The following is a 16091-nucleotide window of genomic DNA, read 5'->3' as shown; positions in this document are numbered from 1 at the left end:
TCCTCCCTGCCCCCTGTCCAGCGTTGGGGAACATCCCACTCCTCCCTAACGTTTTTACTCAGGCCCCCTGTCCAGCGTTGGGGAACATCCCACTCCTCCCTGCGTGTTTTTACTCAGGCCCCCTGTCCAGCGTTGGGGAACATCCCACTCCTCCCTGCGTGTTTTTACTCAGGCCCCCTGTCCAGCGTTGGGGAACATCCCACTCCTCCCTGCGTGTTTTTACTCAGGCCCCCTGTCCAGCGTTGGGGAACATCCCACTCCTCCCTGCGTGTTTTTACTCAGGCCCCTGTCCAGCGTTGGGGAACATCCCACTCCTCCCTGCGTGTTTTTACTCAGGCCCCCTGTCCAGCGTTGGGGAACATCCCACTCCTCCCTGCGTGTTTTTACTCAGGCCCCCTGTCCAGCGTTGGGGAACATCCCACTCCTCCCTGCGTGTTTTTACTCAGGCCCCTGTCCAGCGTTGGGGAACATCCCACTCCTCCCTGCGTGTTTTTACTCAGGCCCCCTGTCCAGCGTTGGGGAACATCCCACTCCTCCCTGCGTGTTTTTACTCAGGCCCCCTGTCCAGCGTTGGGGAACATCCCACTCCTCCCTAACGTTTTTACTCAGGCCCCCTGTCCAGCATTGGGAACATCCCACTCCTCCCTAACGTTTTTACTCAGGCCCCCTGTCCAGCGTTGGGAACATCCCACTCCTCCCTAACGTTTTTACTCAGGCCCCCTGTCCAGCGTTGGGGAACATCCCACTCCTCCCTAACGTTTTTACTCAGGCCCCCTGTCCAGCGTTGGGGAACATCCCACTCCTCCCTAACGTTTTTACTCAGGCCCCCTGTCCAGCGTTGGGGAACATCCCACTCCTCCCTGCGTGTTTTTACTCAGGCCCCCTGTCCAGCGTTGGGGAACATCCCACTCCTCCCTGCGTGTTTTTACTCAGGCCCCCTGTCCAGCGTTGGGGAACATCCCACTCCTCCCTGCGTGTTTTTACTCAGGCCCCCTGTCCAGCGTTGGGGAACATCCCACTCCTCCCTGCGTGTTTTTACTCAGGCCCCCTGTCCAGCGTTGGGGAACATCCCACTCCTCCCTGCGTGTTTTTACTCAGGCCCCCTGTCCAGCGTTGGGAACATCCCACTCCTCCCTAACGTTTTTACTCAGGCCCCCTGTCCAGCGTTGGGGAACATCACACTCCTCCCTAACGCTTTTTACTCAGGCCCCCTGTCCAGCGTTGGGGAACATCCCACTCCTCCCTAACGTTTTTACTCAGGCCCCCTGTCCAGCGTTGGGGAACATCACACTCCTCCCTAACGCTTTTTACTCAGGCCCCCTGTCCAGCGTTGGGGAACATCCCACTCCTCCCTAACGTTTTTACTCAGGCCCCCTGTCCAGCGTTGGGGAACATCCCACTCCTCCCTGCGTGTTTTTACTCAGGCCCCCTGTCCAGCGTTGGGGAACATCCCACTCCTCCCTGCGTGTTTTTACTCAGGCCCCCTGTCCAGCGTTGGGGAACATCCCACTCCTCCCTAACGTTTTACTCAGGCCCCCTGTCCAGCGTTGGGGAACATCCCACTCCTCCCTAACGTTTTTACTCAGGCCCCCTGTCCAGCGTTGGGGAACATCCCACTCCTCCCTAACGTTTTTACTCAGGCCCCCTGTCCAGCGTTGGGGAACATCCCACTCCTCCCTAACGTTTTTACTCAGGCCCCTGTCCAGCGTTGGGGAACATCCCACTCCTCCCTAACGTTTTTACTCAGGCCCCCTGTCCAGCGTTGGGGAACATCCCACTCCTCCCCTAACGTTTTTACTCAGGCCCCCTGTCCAGCGTTGGGAACATCCCACTCCTCCCTAACGTTTTTACTCAGGCCCCCTGTCCAGCGTTGGGGAACATCCCACTCCTCCCTGCGTGTTTTTACTCAGGCCCCCTGTCCAGCGTTGGGGAACATCCCACTCCTCCCTAACGTTTTTACTCAGGCCCCCTGTCCAGCGTTGGGGAACATCCCACTCCTCCCTAACGTTTTTACTCAGGCCCCCTGTCCAGCGTTGGGGAACATCCCACTCCTCCCTAACGTTTTTACTCAGGCCCCCTGTCCAGCGTTGGGGAACATCCCACTCCTCCCTGCGCGTTTTTTCTATGGATACAAGCACTGTTCATGACACTATGGTTGGCGGATAAAACATTTAGCAGCTTTAAAGCTTATTTTCTTGCAATTCTACACATTTTGCCATGTCTAATGTGTATTCATGTGATATTTGATTGACAAAAAAAGTATATCTATGGGCTAAAAAACATAGCAAACATTTTTTTGCTGACATGGGCTTGTTGATCTGGACATTTCTGACCAGTTATAAATATCTCTCTAAGGTCTGTAATGACTGACATGACAAGAGGAACTGCTGATGCACGACCCAATATAGAAATGGCATATAGACATTTCACCTTGTGCGTTCTACTATTACAACTTTGAAGAGTAAGTTGAAAACTGGACTGAGTTCCTTAAAAAAAAAACCTGCCGACCCCTAGGCGTCCTCCTGCCGACCCCTAGGCGTCCCCCTGCCGACCCCTAGGCGCCCCCCTGCCGACCTTTACGCGCCCCCCTGCCGACCCCTAGGCGCCCCCTGCCGACCCCTAGGCGTCCCCCTGCCGACCCCTAGGCGCCCCTGCCGACCCCTAGGCGCCCCCCTGCCGACCCCTAGGGCGTCCCCTGCCGACCCCTAGGCGTCCCCTGCCGAGCCCCTAGGCGCCCCCTGCCGACCCCTGGGGCGCCCCTGCCGACCCTAGGCGCCCCCTGCCGACCCCTAGGCCCCCTGCCGACCCCTAGGCGCCCTGCCGACCCCTAGGCGCCCCCCTGCCGACCCCTAGGCGTCCCCTGCCGACCCCTAGGCGCCCCCTGCCGACCCTAGGGCCCCTTGCCGAACCCTAGGGTCCCCCTGCCGACCCCTAGGCGTCCCCTGCCGACCCCTAGGGCCCCCTGCCGACCCCTAGGCGTCCCCTGCCGACCCTAGGCGTCCCCCTGCCGACCCCTAGGCGTCCCCCTGCCGACCCCTAGGCGCCCCCCTGCCGACCCTAGGTGCCCCCCTGCCGACCCCTAGGCGCCCCCCTGCTGACCTTTACGCGCCCCCCTGCCGACCCCTAGGCGCCCCCCCTGGCTACAGCAAGCAGCGCTCTACGTGACATCAGTCTTATCTCACAGCACGCTGGACTTGCATACCCTCCATACACCACTAGTCTCATCCAGAATGAATTCCCTCACTGCTTTCTCCCCCTGATATGACTGAAAGAGCCCTCCTCTGCTCACTGCCACAATGACTGAGTGTCTCTGGCTCTTCTTCTCCTCAGAGCAGAACTCTACTCTACAGTGTGCCAGTTCAGCCCAGGCAAATGTTTATATTTAAAGGCTTCCTATCCTTACTACAGTATTGTGTTGTAGAGTCACATTTGACTACATGGCTCAACTGCTGCCTATTTCTATGTACACTGAAGCGTGCTCTCCTAGTACACGGAATCAGAATGACCGAGACACAGGACACAGGCACACGGGGCTCTGACATAAGGAAGGAGGAAACCAAACATTGACTTCTACCTCATGAGTAGAACGTTTATGTGCACAATAAACATTGCGCCCACTCAGAGGGTAAGAAATGGTCAATGAAAATGTATCGTATCAAACATGAAACGCTAGCAATTTCTGTAGGATTAGATGGAATATAGATATACCAGATATGAATTTAAAGGTGTGAAAGAAACAGCAAACATTTGAACAGGAGAACAAAGCGCCCCCTACTGGTGGGAGTTTGCGGAGTGGTGCGTCTTCACCTCAGGAATTATTCATTTTAACAACAAATTCCAAATGCAAGCTTATTCCACGTCTTGTTGTTCCAGCCTGAATTCCAAATGCAAGCTTATTCCACGTCTTGTTGTTCCAGCCTGAATTCCAAATGCAAGCTTATTCCACGTCTTGTTGTTCCAGCCTGAATTCCAAATGCAAGCTTATTCCACGTCTTGTTGTTCCAGCCTGAATTCCAAATGCAAGCTTATTCCACGTCTTGTTGTTCCAGCCTGAATTCCAAATGGATTAAATAGATTGGTCTTTTTCACTCATCTACCCAGAATACCCCATAATGGAAAAGTTTAAATATGTTTTTAGAATCTTTGGCACATTTCTTGAAAATTAGAAGCATAAATATTTAATTGGCGTAAGTATTCACACCCCTGAGTCAATACATGGTAGAACCTCCTTTGGCAGCGATTACAGCCGTGAGTCTCTAAGACCGTTGCACACCTGGATTGTACAATATTTGCACAATCATTTTTAAATTCTTCAAGCTCTGTGAAGTTGGTTGTTGATCATTGCTAGACACATTTTCAAGTCTTGCCACATATTTTCAAGACGATTTCAGTCAAAACTGTAACTAGTTCACTCCGGAACGTTCATTGCCATCTTGGTAAGCAACTCCAGTGTATATTTGGCCTTGTGTTTTAGGTTATTGTCCTGCTGAAAGGTGAATTTGTCTCCCAATTTTATATGCTTGTCAGCAACAGGTGTAGCTGAAATACTTTTTTTTCTGATATAAACTTCCTTTTGATATTTTTTTGGGGGACTCTCTTGTTCCATGTAGTGAATCTGTTATTCATTGTGTTTGTATGGGCTAATAGCAGTAAGACCAAAAATATATACTGTATATCTTTTTTTTTTTCATACTTCAAGGGCTCTTAAAATTCAAAATCAAATAGTTAAATAATCCTTGGTGAATTACCTTCTTAAAACAACTCCATATAGCTTAGTAGAACCCTTCTTTGCGAGGCATTGGAAAACCTCCCTGGTCTTTGTGGTTGACTGAGGGACCTTAAGGATCATTTTATGTTTTGGGTACAGAGTTGAGGTAGTCATAAAAAAATCATGTTAAACAATATTATTGCACACAGAGTGAGTCCATGCAATTTATTATGTGACTTGTTAATAAATGTTTTACTCCTGAACTTATTTAGGCTTGCCATAACATAGGGGTTGAATACTTATTGACTCAAAACATTTCAGCTTTTCATTTTGTATTAATTAGTAAAAATTTCGAAAAACATAATTCCACTTTGACATTATGGGGTGTTATGTGTAGTCCAGTGACACAACATCTCAATTTAATCCATTTTAAATTCAGGCTGTAACACAACAAAATGTGGAAAAAGTCAAGGGGTGTGAATACTTTCTGAAGGCAATGTAAATTATACATTTCAAGCAATTTTGACATACAAAAAGACCAGTAGCATATGCTAGTAATTGTTGCTTGATGCCCCATTGCTGGTGAGCTTTCAACGTAAACAGTTCATGTTGTTGATCGCCAAACCATTTATGATGCCAGTCCCCTCTCCCTACAAGCTGATGTTGATGCCAGTCCTCTCTCCCTACAAGCTGATGTTGATGCCAGTCCTCTCTCCCTACAAGCTGATGTTGATGCCAGTCCTCTCTCCTTACAAGCTGATGTTGATGCCAGTCCTCTCTCCCTACAAGCTGATGTTGATGCCAGTCCTCTCTCCCTACAAGCTGATGTTGATGCCAGTCCTCTCTCCCCTACAAGCTGATGTTGATGCCAGTCCCCTCTCCCCTACAAGCTGATGTTGATGCCAGTCCCCTCTCCCTACAAGCTGATGTTGATGCCAGTCCTCTCTCCTTACAAGCTGATGTTGATGCCAGTCCTCTCTCCCTACAAGCTGATGTTGATGCCAGTCCTCTCTCCTTACAAGCTGATGTTGATGCCAGTCCTCTCTCCCTACAAGCTGATGTTGATGCCAGTCCTCTCTCCCTACAAGCTGATGTTGATGCCAGTCCTCTCTCCCTACAAGCTGATGTTGATGCCAGTCCTCTCTCCCTACAAGCTGATGTTGATGCCAGTCCCCTCTCCCTACAAGCTGATGTTGATGCCAGTCCTCTCTCCCTACAAGCTGATGTTGATGCCAGTCCTCTCTCCTTACAAGCTGATGTTGATGCCAGTCCTCTCTCCCTACAAGCTGATGTTGATGCCAGTCCTCTCTCCCTACAAGCTGATGTTGATGCCAGTCCTCTCTCCCTACAATGAGATGTTGATGCCAGTCCTCTCTCCCTACAAGCTGATGTTGATGCCAGTCCCCTCTCCCTACAATGAGATGTTGATGCCAGTCCTCTCTCCCTACAATGAGATGTTGATGCCAGTCCTCTCTCCCTACAATGAGATGTTGATGCCAGTCCTCTCTCCCTACAATGAGATGTTGATGCCAGTCCTCTCTCCCTACAATGAGATGTTGATGCCAGTCCTCTCTCCCTACAATGAGATGTTGATGCCAGTCCTCTCTCCCTACAGCGAGATGTTGATGCCAGTCCTCTCTCCCTACAATGAGATGTTGATGCCAGTCCTCTCTCCCTCCAATGAGATGTTGATGCCAGTCCTCTCTCCCTACAAGCTGATGTTGATGCCAGTCCTCTCTCCCTACAAGCTGATGTTGATGCCAGTCCTCTCTACCTACAAGCTGATGTTGATGCCAGTCCTCTCTCCCTACAAGCTGATGTTGATGCCAGTCCTCTCTCCCTACAATGAGATGTTGATGCCAGTCCTCTCTCCCTACAAGCTGATGTTGATGCCAGTCCCCTCTCCCTACAATGAGATGTTGATGCCAGTCCTCTCTCCCTACAATGAGATGTTGATGCCAGTCCTCTCTCCCTACAATGAGATGTTGATGCCAGTCCTCTCTCCCTACAAGCTGATGTTGATGCCAGTCCTCTCTCCCTACAAGCTGATGTTGATGCCAGTCCTCTCTCCCTACAAGCTGATGTTGATGCCAGTCCTCTCTCCCTACAAGCTGATGTTGATGCCAGTCCTCTCTCCTTACAAGCTGATGTTGATGCCAGTCCTCTCTCCCTACAAGCTGATGTTGATGCCAGTCCTCTCTCCCTACAAGCTGATGTTGATGCCAGTCCTCTCTCCCTACAAGCTGATGTTGATGCCAGTCCTCTCTCCCTACAAGCTGATGTTGATGCCAGTCCTCTCCCTACAAGCTGATGTTGATGCCAGTCCCCTCTCCCTACAAGCTGATGTTGATGCCAGTCCTCTCTCCCTACAAGCTGATGTTGATGCCAGTCCTCTCTCCCTACAAGCTGATGTTTGTTCTGCACCTGATCCTAGAGCTGTGTTGATTGACAGTTTGCTGGTCCAATCAGAAGGCCAAGTGTGTGTTTCACTAGCCAATCTGTTGCAACGGCGATGCTACGGTCTCTGGCTGTGTTGAGAGTAATCCAGATCCTCCTGAAGCGTTGAGGCTTTCCAGACCATTGTGTTGAAAATAGGTTCATTTCACGAGGCTTTGATCAACACAGTGAACACTACTGGCACCTGCTGGTCAATAATTTATAGCAGCCAAATATAATATAATAATAATAATAATAATAATAATAATAATAATATGCCATTTAGCAGATGCTTTTAGCCAAAGCGACTTACAGTCATGCGTGCATACATATTTTTTTTTGTGTGTATGGGTGGTCCCGGGGATCGAACCCACTACCTTGGCGTTACAAGCGCCGTGCTCTACCAGCTGAGCTGCAGAGGACCATGCCAGTCCTCTCCCCCTACAAGCTGGGAGAGAGGACAAGCTGGGAGAGAGGACAAGCTGGGAGAGAGGACAAGCTGGGAGAGAGGACAAGCTGGGAGAGAGGACAAGCTGGGAGAGAGGACAAGCTGGGAGAGAGGACAAGCTGGGAGAGAGGACAAGCTGGGAGAGAGGACAAGCTGGGAGAGAGGACAAGCTGGGAGAGAGGACTGGCATGATTATAGATGACGTCCTACCCGCTGTAGCGCGCGTTCAGAGTAGCGTTTTGTCTTCTACCAAACCAAAGCCAAACTAATCAGGTGGTTGTTAGACGAAATGAAGCTTCGGACGTCATTGAGCACGTGCTTCTGATAAAGTGATACAGGCGTCGGCACGCTGCTTCGAAATAAACTGCTTCGAAATAAACTGCTTAGTGATTTCGATGCATGCCTCAGAGCTCCGGTATCAAACGTAACATCATTACAACATGAGTGACAAAACGTTATAAAACCTGGCCAGATAATTTTAAGTCATCAGTCTGAATTCAAAGTCGAGTCCCGAGTCTTAAGGATCCAAGTCCAAGTCATGTGACTGGAGTCCACAACTCTGCTATATACTGCTGTGTGTCAGACTAATGGTCTCATGTATTCATCAGTTAAATACTGCTGTGTGTCAGACTAATGGTCTCATGTATTCATCAGTTAAATACTGCTGTGTGTCAGACTAATGGTCTCATGTATTCATCAGTTAAATACTGCTGTGTGTCAGACTAATGGTCTCATGTATTCATCAGTTAAATACTGCTGTGTGTCAGACTAATGGTCTCATGTATTCATCAGTTAAATACTGCTGTGTGTCAGACTAATGGTCTCATGTATTCATCAGTTAAATACTGCTGTGTCAGACTAATGGTCTCATGTATTCATCAGTTAAATACTGCTGTGTCAGACTAATGGTCTCATGTATTCATCAGTTAAATACTGCTGTGTGTCAGACTAATGGTCTCATGTATTCATCAGTTAAATACTGCTGTGTGTCAGACTAATGGTCTCATGTATTCATCAGTTAAATACTTCTGTGTCAGACTAATGGTCTCATGTATTCATCAGTTAAATACTGCTGTGTCAGACTAATGGTCTCATGTATTCATCAGTTAAATACTGCTGTGTCAGACTGTACTGATCTCTGCTAAATGGATCTTTTAGTTGTTTGTGTGTGACTTTCTCTCCAGCCCTCCAGTCTAGGCTCCATGGGTCTGACAGAGGGAGCTCTGAGTCATCATGACCTCATCAAGGTCGTCTACAGCGGACTGCACCCTCAGAGAGAGACCTTCACCGCCCAGAACAGGTACTAACCCTGACCTCTGACCCCTAACCCTCCACCCCAGAGAGAAACCTTCACTGCCCAGAACAGGTTCTGGTAGAGGCCTCAACCTGGCTCTTCTCTGCCTCCCCCTACTGGCCTCTCTCTCCGGCCTCTCTCCCCCTGGCCCCAATCCCTCTGTTCCCTCTCTCCCTGTTTATCCCTCTGTTCCTCTCTGTCTAATCCCTCTGTTCCCCCTCTCCCCTTAATCCCTCTGTTCCCTCTCCCCTGGCTCCCAATCCTCTGTCCCCTCTCCTGATCCTCTGTCCCTCTCCTGGCCCCTAATCCCTCTGTTCCCCTGGTTTCTAATCCCTCTGTTCCCCTGCTTCAATCCTCTGTTCCCCTGGCTAATCCTCTGTTCCCCTGGCCCCAATCCCTCTGTTCCCCCTTTAATCCTCTGTTCCCCTCTCCCCTGGCCCCAATCCTCTGTTCCCCTCTCTGTGCCCAATCCCTCTGTTCCTGTTTAATCCCTCTGTTCCCTCTCTATTTAATCCTCTGTTCCCTCCCTGGATCCTCTGTTCCCTCTCCCGGCTCCAATCCTCTGTTCCCTCTCTTTTAATCCTCTGTTTCCCTCTCCCCTATCCTCTGTTCCTCCTAGCCCCAATCCTCTGTTCCCTCTCCCCAATCCCTCTGTTCCCTCTCTCCCCCTGGCTTTCAATCCCTCTGTTCCTCTCCCCAATCCTCTGTTCCCTCTCTCTCTGGCCCCAATCCTCTGTTCCCTCTCCCCCAATCCTCTGTTCCCTCTCTGGCCCCTAATCCTCTGTTTCCCCCTCTCCCTGGCCCCAATCCCTCTGTTCCCTCTCCCCAATCCCTCTGTTCCCTCTCCCCAATCCCTCTGTTCCCTCTCCCCAATCCCTCTGTTCCTCTCTCCCCCTGGTCCCAATCCCTCTGTTCCCCCTCTCCCCCTGGCCCCAATCCCTCTGTTCCCTCTCCCCCAATCCCTCTGTCCCTCTCCCCAATCCCTCTGTTCCCTCTCTCCTGCCCAATCCTCTGTTCCCTCTCCCCAATCCCTCTGTTCCCTCTCCCCCTGGCCCCAATCCCTCTGTTCCTCTCCCCAATCCCTCTGTTCCCTCTCCCCCCCCAATCCCTCTGTTCCCTCTCCCCCTGGCCCCAATCCCTCTGTTCCCTCTCCCCCAATCCCTCTGTTCCCTCTCCCCTGGCCCAATCCCTCTGTTCCCTCTCCCCTGGCCCCAATCCCTCTGTTCCCTCTCCCCCTGGCCCCAATCCCTCTGTTCCCTCTCCCTGGCCCCAATCCTCTGTCCCTAATCCTCTGTCCCCTCTCCCCAATCCTCTGTTTCCTCTCCCCTTCCCTCTGTTCTTCTCTCCCTATTTAATCCTCTGTTCCCTCTCCCCCTGGCCCCAATCCCTCTGTTCCCTCTCCCCCAATCCCTCTGTTCCCTCTCCCCCAATCCCTCTGTTCCCTCTCCCCCAATCCCTCTGTTCCCTCTCTCCCCTGGCCCCAATCCCTCTGTTCCCTCTCCCCCAATCCCTCTGTTCCCTCTCTCCCCTAATCCTCTGTTCCCTCTCTCCCCTGTCTAATCCCTCTGTTCCCTCTCCCCTGGCTCAATCCCTCTGTTCCCTCTCCCCTGTCCCCTAATCCCTCTGTTCCCCCTCTCCCCTTAATCCTCTGTTTCCCCCTCTCCCCCTGGCCCCAATCCCTCTGTCCCTCTCCCCCAATCCCTCTGTCCCCTCTCTCCCCAATCCCTCTGTTCCCTCTCTCCCAATCCCTCTGTTCCCTCTCCCCCAATCCCTCTGTTCCCTCTCCTTGTCCAATCCCTCTGTTCCTCTCCCCTGGTCTAATCCCTCTGTTCCTCTCTCGCCTTAATCCCTCTGTTCCTCTCTCTTTTAATCCCTCTGTTCCCTCTCCCCTGGCTCAATCCCTCTGTTCCTCTCCCTTGCCAATCCCTCTGTTCCCTCTCCCCTGCTCAATCCCTCTGTTCCCTCTCCCCTGGCCCCAATCCTCTGTTCCTCTCCCTGCTGGTCCCAATCCTCTGTTCCTCTCTCTCTAATCCTCTGTTCCCTCCCGATCCCTCTGTCCCCCTCTCCCCTGGTCAATCCTCTGTTCCCCTCTCCCTGTCCCCAATCCTCTGTTCCCCCTCTCCCTGGCCCCAATCCCTCTGTTCCCCCTCTCCCCCTGGCCCCAATCCCTCTGTTTCCCCCTGGCCCCAATCCCTCTGTCCCCTCTCCCCCTGGCCCCAATCCCTCTGTCCTCTCTCTGGCTTTCTCTCCCTGGCTTGATCCTCTGTCCCTCTCCCTCTTTAATCCCTCTGTCCCTCTCCCCTAATCCCTCTGTTCCCTCTCCTGTCTGGAATCCCTCTGTTCCTCTCCCCCAATCCTCTGTTCCCTCTCCCCCTGTTTAATCCCTCTGTTCCCTCCTCCCTGGTCCAATACCTCTGTTTCCCCTCTCCTGTCTCAATCCTCTGTCCCCCTCTCCCTGGTAATCCTCTGTCCCCTCTCCTGGATCCCTCTGTCCCCTCTCCCCTGCCCAATCCCTGTTCCCCTCTCCCTGTCCAATCCTCTGTTCCCCCTCTCCCTGTCCCCAATCCTCTGTTCCCCCTCTCCCCTGTCCCAATCCCTCTGTTCCCTCTCCCCTGTTTCCAATCCTCTGTTTCCCTCTCCCCTGTGAATCCCTCTGTTCCCTCTCCCTAATCCTCTGTTCCTCTCTGGTCCATCCTCTGTTCCCTCTCTGATCCCTCTGTCCCCTCTCCCCCCAATCCTCTGTCCTCCCTGCCCCTGATCCTCTGTCCTCTCCCTGATCCATCTGTCCTGATCCTCTCTCTGATCCCCTCTCCCTGACAATCCTCTGTTCCTCTCCCCTTTTCCCTCTGTTTCCCTCTCTCTGTCCCAATCCCTCTGTTCCCTCTCCCCAATCCCTCTGTTCCCTCTCTCCCCTATTTAATCCCTCTGTTCCTCTCCCCCAATCCCTCTGTTCCTCTCTCCCCATTAATCCCTCTGTTCCTCTCTCCTGGATCCCTCTGTTCCTCTCTGTCTGAATCCCTCTGTTCCCTCTCCCTTGCCCCAATCCCTCTGTTCCTCTCCCCTGGTCCAATCCTCTGTCCCTCTCCTGGACTCCTTCTCCCATCCTCTCCCCTGGCTAATCCCTCTGTTCCCTCTCCCCTGTTCCCAATCCTCTGTTCCCCTCTCCCCTGTCTCAATCCCTCTGTTCCTCTCCCCCAATCCCTCTGTTTCCCTCTCTCCCCTATTAATCCTCTGTTCCTCTCCCCAATCCCTCTGTTCCTCTCCTTTTTAATCCTCTGTTCCTCTCCTTCTAATCCCTCTGTTCCCTCTCCCCTTGCTAATCCCTTGTTCCCTCTCCCTGCAATCCCTCTGTTCCCTCTCCCTCTAATCCCTCTGTTCCCTCTCCCCCATATCCTCTGTCCCCTCTCCCCGGCCCCATCCTCTGTCCCCTCTCCCCAATCCCTCTGTTCCTCTCCCCAATCCCTCTGTTCCTCTCCCCCAATCCCTCTGTCCCTCTCCCCTGGCCCAATCCTCTGTTCCCAATCCCTCTGTTCCCCTCTCCCCTGATTTATCCCTCTCTTTCCCTCTCCTTTTTATCCTTGTTCCCCTCTCTTTTGATCCCTCTCCCCCCTCTCCTGATCCTGTCCTCTCCTATCCCTCTGTTCCTCTCCCTTTTAATCCTCTGTTCCCTCTCCTTTTATCCCTGTTCCTCCTTTGTCCTCTATTTCCTCTCTTTCTAATCCTCTGTTCTCTCTTTTGCAATCCCTCTGTTCCTCCTCCCTGGCTGATCCCTCTGTTCCCTCTCCCCTGTTTAATCCCTCTGTTCCCTCTCTCCCTGGCTTCTTGTTCCCTCTCTATTTATCCTCTGTTCCTCTCCCTCTATCCATTTTTTCCCTATTTCCTCCCCTCTTTTCCTCTCTCTCATTTGTTCTCCCCAATCCTTGTCCTCCTGTTTGATCCCTTTCCCTCTCCCCTATTTGTCCTCTGTTCCCTCTCTTTTTCCTTTCCTCTCCTCCTGTCTAATCCTCTGTTTCCCTCTCTATTTGATCCCTCTGTTCCCCACATTTTCTCTTCCCTCCTGTTTGATCCCTCTGTTCTCTCTCTTCTGGTCCACTCTCTCATCCACTCTCACCCTATTTAATCCCTCTGTTCCCTCTCTCTTTGATCTCTGTTCCCCTCTTTCTAATCTCTGTTCCTCTCTAATCCCTCTGTTTCCTCTCTCCCTATTTAATCCTCTGTTCCCTCTCCCCCAATCCTCTGTTCCCTCCCTGCTTTATCCTCTGTTCCCTCTCTCGCTGCTATTCCTCTGTTCCCTCTCTTTTAATCCCTCTGTCCTCTCCCCAATTTATCCCTCTTCCCTCTCCCCAGACTCATCTCTGTCCCTCTCCCCACAATTCTTTCCTTCCCTCATCCTTTTTAATCTCTTCCTCTCTTTTATCTCTTTCCCCTCTCTTTGATCCCTCTGTTTCCCCCCTCTGCTGAATCCTCTGTTCCTCTCCCCCAATCCCTCTTCCCCTCTCCCTGATCCTTTCCTCTCCCCAATCCTCTGTTCCCTCTCTATTTCCCAATCCCTCTGTTCCCTCTCCCCAAATCCCTCTTTCCCTCTCTGTTATCCTCTTTCCCTCTCTATTTAATCTCTGTTCCTCTCCCCCTGTCTTCCTCTGTTTCCTCTCATAATCCTCTGTTTCCTCTCTTTTAACTCTGTTCCTCTCCCTATTCATCCCTCTGTTCCTCTCATTTCCTCTGTTCCCCTCTATTTATCCCTCTGTTCCCCTCTCCCCTATTTGTCCCTCTGTTCCCTCCTTTTGTCTTTCCCTCTCTTTTATCCCTCTGTCCTCTCTCTCTCTCCCCAGTCCCTCTGTTCTCTCTCCCTGATCCTCTGTTCCCTCTCCCCTTTTATCCCTTTCCTCTCCCCAATCCTCTTCCCTCTCCCTTTTTTTCTCTCCCTGTGTTTCCTTCTGATCCCTCTGTTCCTCTCCCCTATTTTATCCTCTGTTTCCCTCTCCCCTTGCTATCCTCTGTTTCCTCTCCCCTGTTTATCCTCTTTCCCCACATTTGATCCTCTTCCTCTCCCTGGCTAATCCTCTGTTCTCTCTCTGTTTATCCCTCTGTTCCTCTTCCCCTTTGTCCCTCTGTTCTCTCTGCCTCTGTTCCCTCTCCTCAATCCCTCTGTCTCTCTCCCCCTGTTTATCCTCTGTCCCTCTTTTGACCCTTTCCCCTCTCTCTAATCCTTGTTCCTCTTATTTTCTTTCCCCTCTATTTGTCCCTTGTTCCCCTGTCTTCCTCTTCCCTCTTTCTCTGTTCCCCCTAGCCTCTCTGTCCCTCTCATCCATGATCTTTCCTCTCCCCATCTGTTCCCCTCTCACCCTCAATCCTGTTCCTCTCCCTTTATTTTCCTCTTTCCCTAGATCCTCTGTCCTCTCCCCAGTCCCTCGTCCTCTCCCCAATCTCGTTCCCTGTTTAATCCCTCTGTTCCCTCTCCCTATTTATCCCTCTGTTCCCTCTCTTCTTTAAGTCCCTCTCTTCCCTCTCCCCCTCTATCCCTCTGTTCCCTCTCCCCTATTTAATCCCTCTGTTCCTCTCCTATTTATTCCTTGTTCCCCACATTTAATCCCTCTGTCCTCTCTGTTTAGTCCTCTTCTCTCTCTTCTATCCCTCTGTTCCCTCTCCCCTATTTAATCCCTCTGTTCCCTCTCCCCTAATCCTCTGTTCCCTCTCCTGCCCCATCCCTTGTCTCTCTCTTTCCAATCCCTCTCTCCCTCTCCCTTTTTCTTTTTCCCCTCTCCCCTTCTTTTTCCCCCTCTCCCCCTTTCCAATCCTCTGTTCCCTCTCACTGTTTATCCTCTGTCCCCCCTGTTTGATCCTCTGTCCTCTCCTTTGATCCATCTTTTCCCCCTCTCCCTGTTTGATCCCTCTGTTCCCCTCTCTTTATCCCTCTGTTCCTCTCCCCCATTGTTCCTCTTCCTTGATCCTGTTTCCCTCTCCCCATCCCTCTTCTCTCCTGACTATCTCTGTTCCCCCTCTCCAATCCTCTTCCCTCTTTTTCCTCTCCCCTAATCCCTCTGTCCCTCTCCCTGTCTATCCCTCTGTTCCTCTCTCTTTTAATCCTCTGTTCCCTCTCCCCCTGGCTCAATCCATCTGTTCCCCCTCTCCCTCCCTCTGTTTCCCCTCTCCCCCAATCCCTCTTCCTCTCTCCTGTCTGATCCCTCTGTCCTCTCATCTGTCTGTCCTCTTCCTCTCTCTATCTCTGTTCCCTCCCTCCCCAGATCCTCTGTTTCCTCTGTCTATTTCCCCTCCCTCCTGTCCTTTCCTCTCCCTGATCTCTGTTTCCCCTAATCCTCTTTCCCCTCTCCCCAATCCCTCTGTTTCCTCTCCTATTTAATCCCTCTGTTCCTCTCTCTCAATCCTCTGTCCCTCTCTCTGTTTATCCTCTTCCCTCTCCCCAATCCCTCTGTTCCCCTCTCCCCTGGTCCCTCTGTTCCTCTTCCCGATCCCTCTTCCCTCTCAATCCCTCTGTCCTCCTGATCCACTCTTCCCTCTCCCCTGATCCCTCTTCCTCTCCCCAATCCCCTGTTTCCTCTCCTGTCTAATCCTCTGTCCCTCTCCCTTCCCTCTTTTCCTCTCCTATTTCAATCCCTCTTCCTCTCCCCAATCCCTCTGTCCTTCTCCCCATCCTCTGTTCCTCTCTCCCATCCTTCTTCCCTCTCCCTTATCTTTCCTTTTTTAATCCTTCCTTATCCTTGTTCCTCTCCCCTGATCCCTTGTTCCTCTCCCCCGATCCCTCTGTTCCTCTCCCCAATCCATCTTTCCCTGTCTATCTCTTCCCCTCTCCTGATATCTCTTCCCCCCTTTTTTCTCCCTTTTAGTTCTGTCCCCTCCTGTTTAATCTCCTCTCTTGTCCTCTTCCTCTCCTTTTAATCCCTCTGTTCTTCTCTGGCTACTGTTCCTCTCTCATCCTCTGTTCCTCTCTCCTGTCCCCATCCCTCTGTTCCTCTCCCCTGAATCCCTCTTTCCTCTCTCCTGGCCCCTATCCCTCTGTTCCCTCTCACTCTCTCTCTGTTCCCCTCTCCCTGATCCTCTTCCCTTCTGATCTTTTCTCTTCATCCTTGTCCTCTATCTCTGTTTGATCCCTCTCCTGGCTATCCTCTCGATCCCTCTCCTCTATCCCTCTCCCTCTTTTTTCCCTGTTTCCCCTCTCTATTTATCCTTTTCTATTTAATCCTCTG

At 51.7% G+C, this 16091-nt stretch overlaps 1 protein-coding gene across 1 annotated transcript in view; it reads left to right on the top strand.

Annotated features, from left to right (window-relative positions):
• LOC121558976 (protein FAM126B) overlaps window positions 1–16091 on the top strand; it is a 152939-nt gene that overhangs the window by 89042 nt on the left and 47806 nt on the right. Inside the window, exon 7 of the mRNA XM_045206465.1 lies at window positions 8777–8892. Within this exon, the coding sequence (XP_045062400.1) occupies window positions 8777–8892 (116 nt within the window). The remainder of the gene's footprint in view (window positions 1–8776; window positions 8893–16091) is intronic.

Source organism: Coregonus clupeaformis, chromosome 23, assembly GCF_020615455.1.
Source record: "Coregonus clupeaformis isolate EN_2021a chromosome 23, ASM2061545v1, whole genome shotgun sequence".
Taxonomy (NCBI): domain Eukaryota; kingdom Metazoa; phylum Chordata; class Actinopteri; order Salmoniformes; family Salmonidae; genus Coregonus; species Coregonus clupeaformis.
The sequence above is the reverse complement of the archived record's forward strand: the minus strand, read 5'-3'. Positions and strand labels throughout refer to the sequence as shown.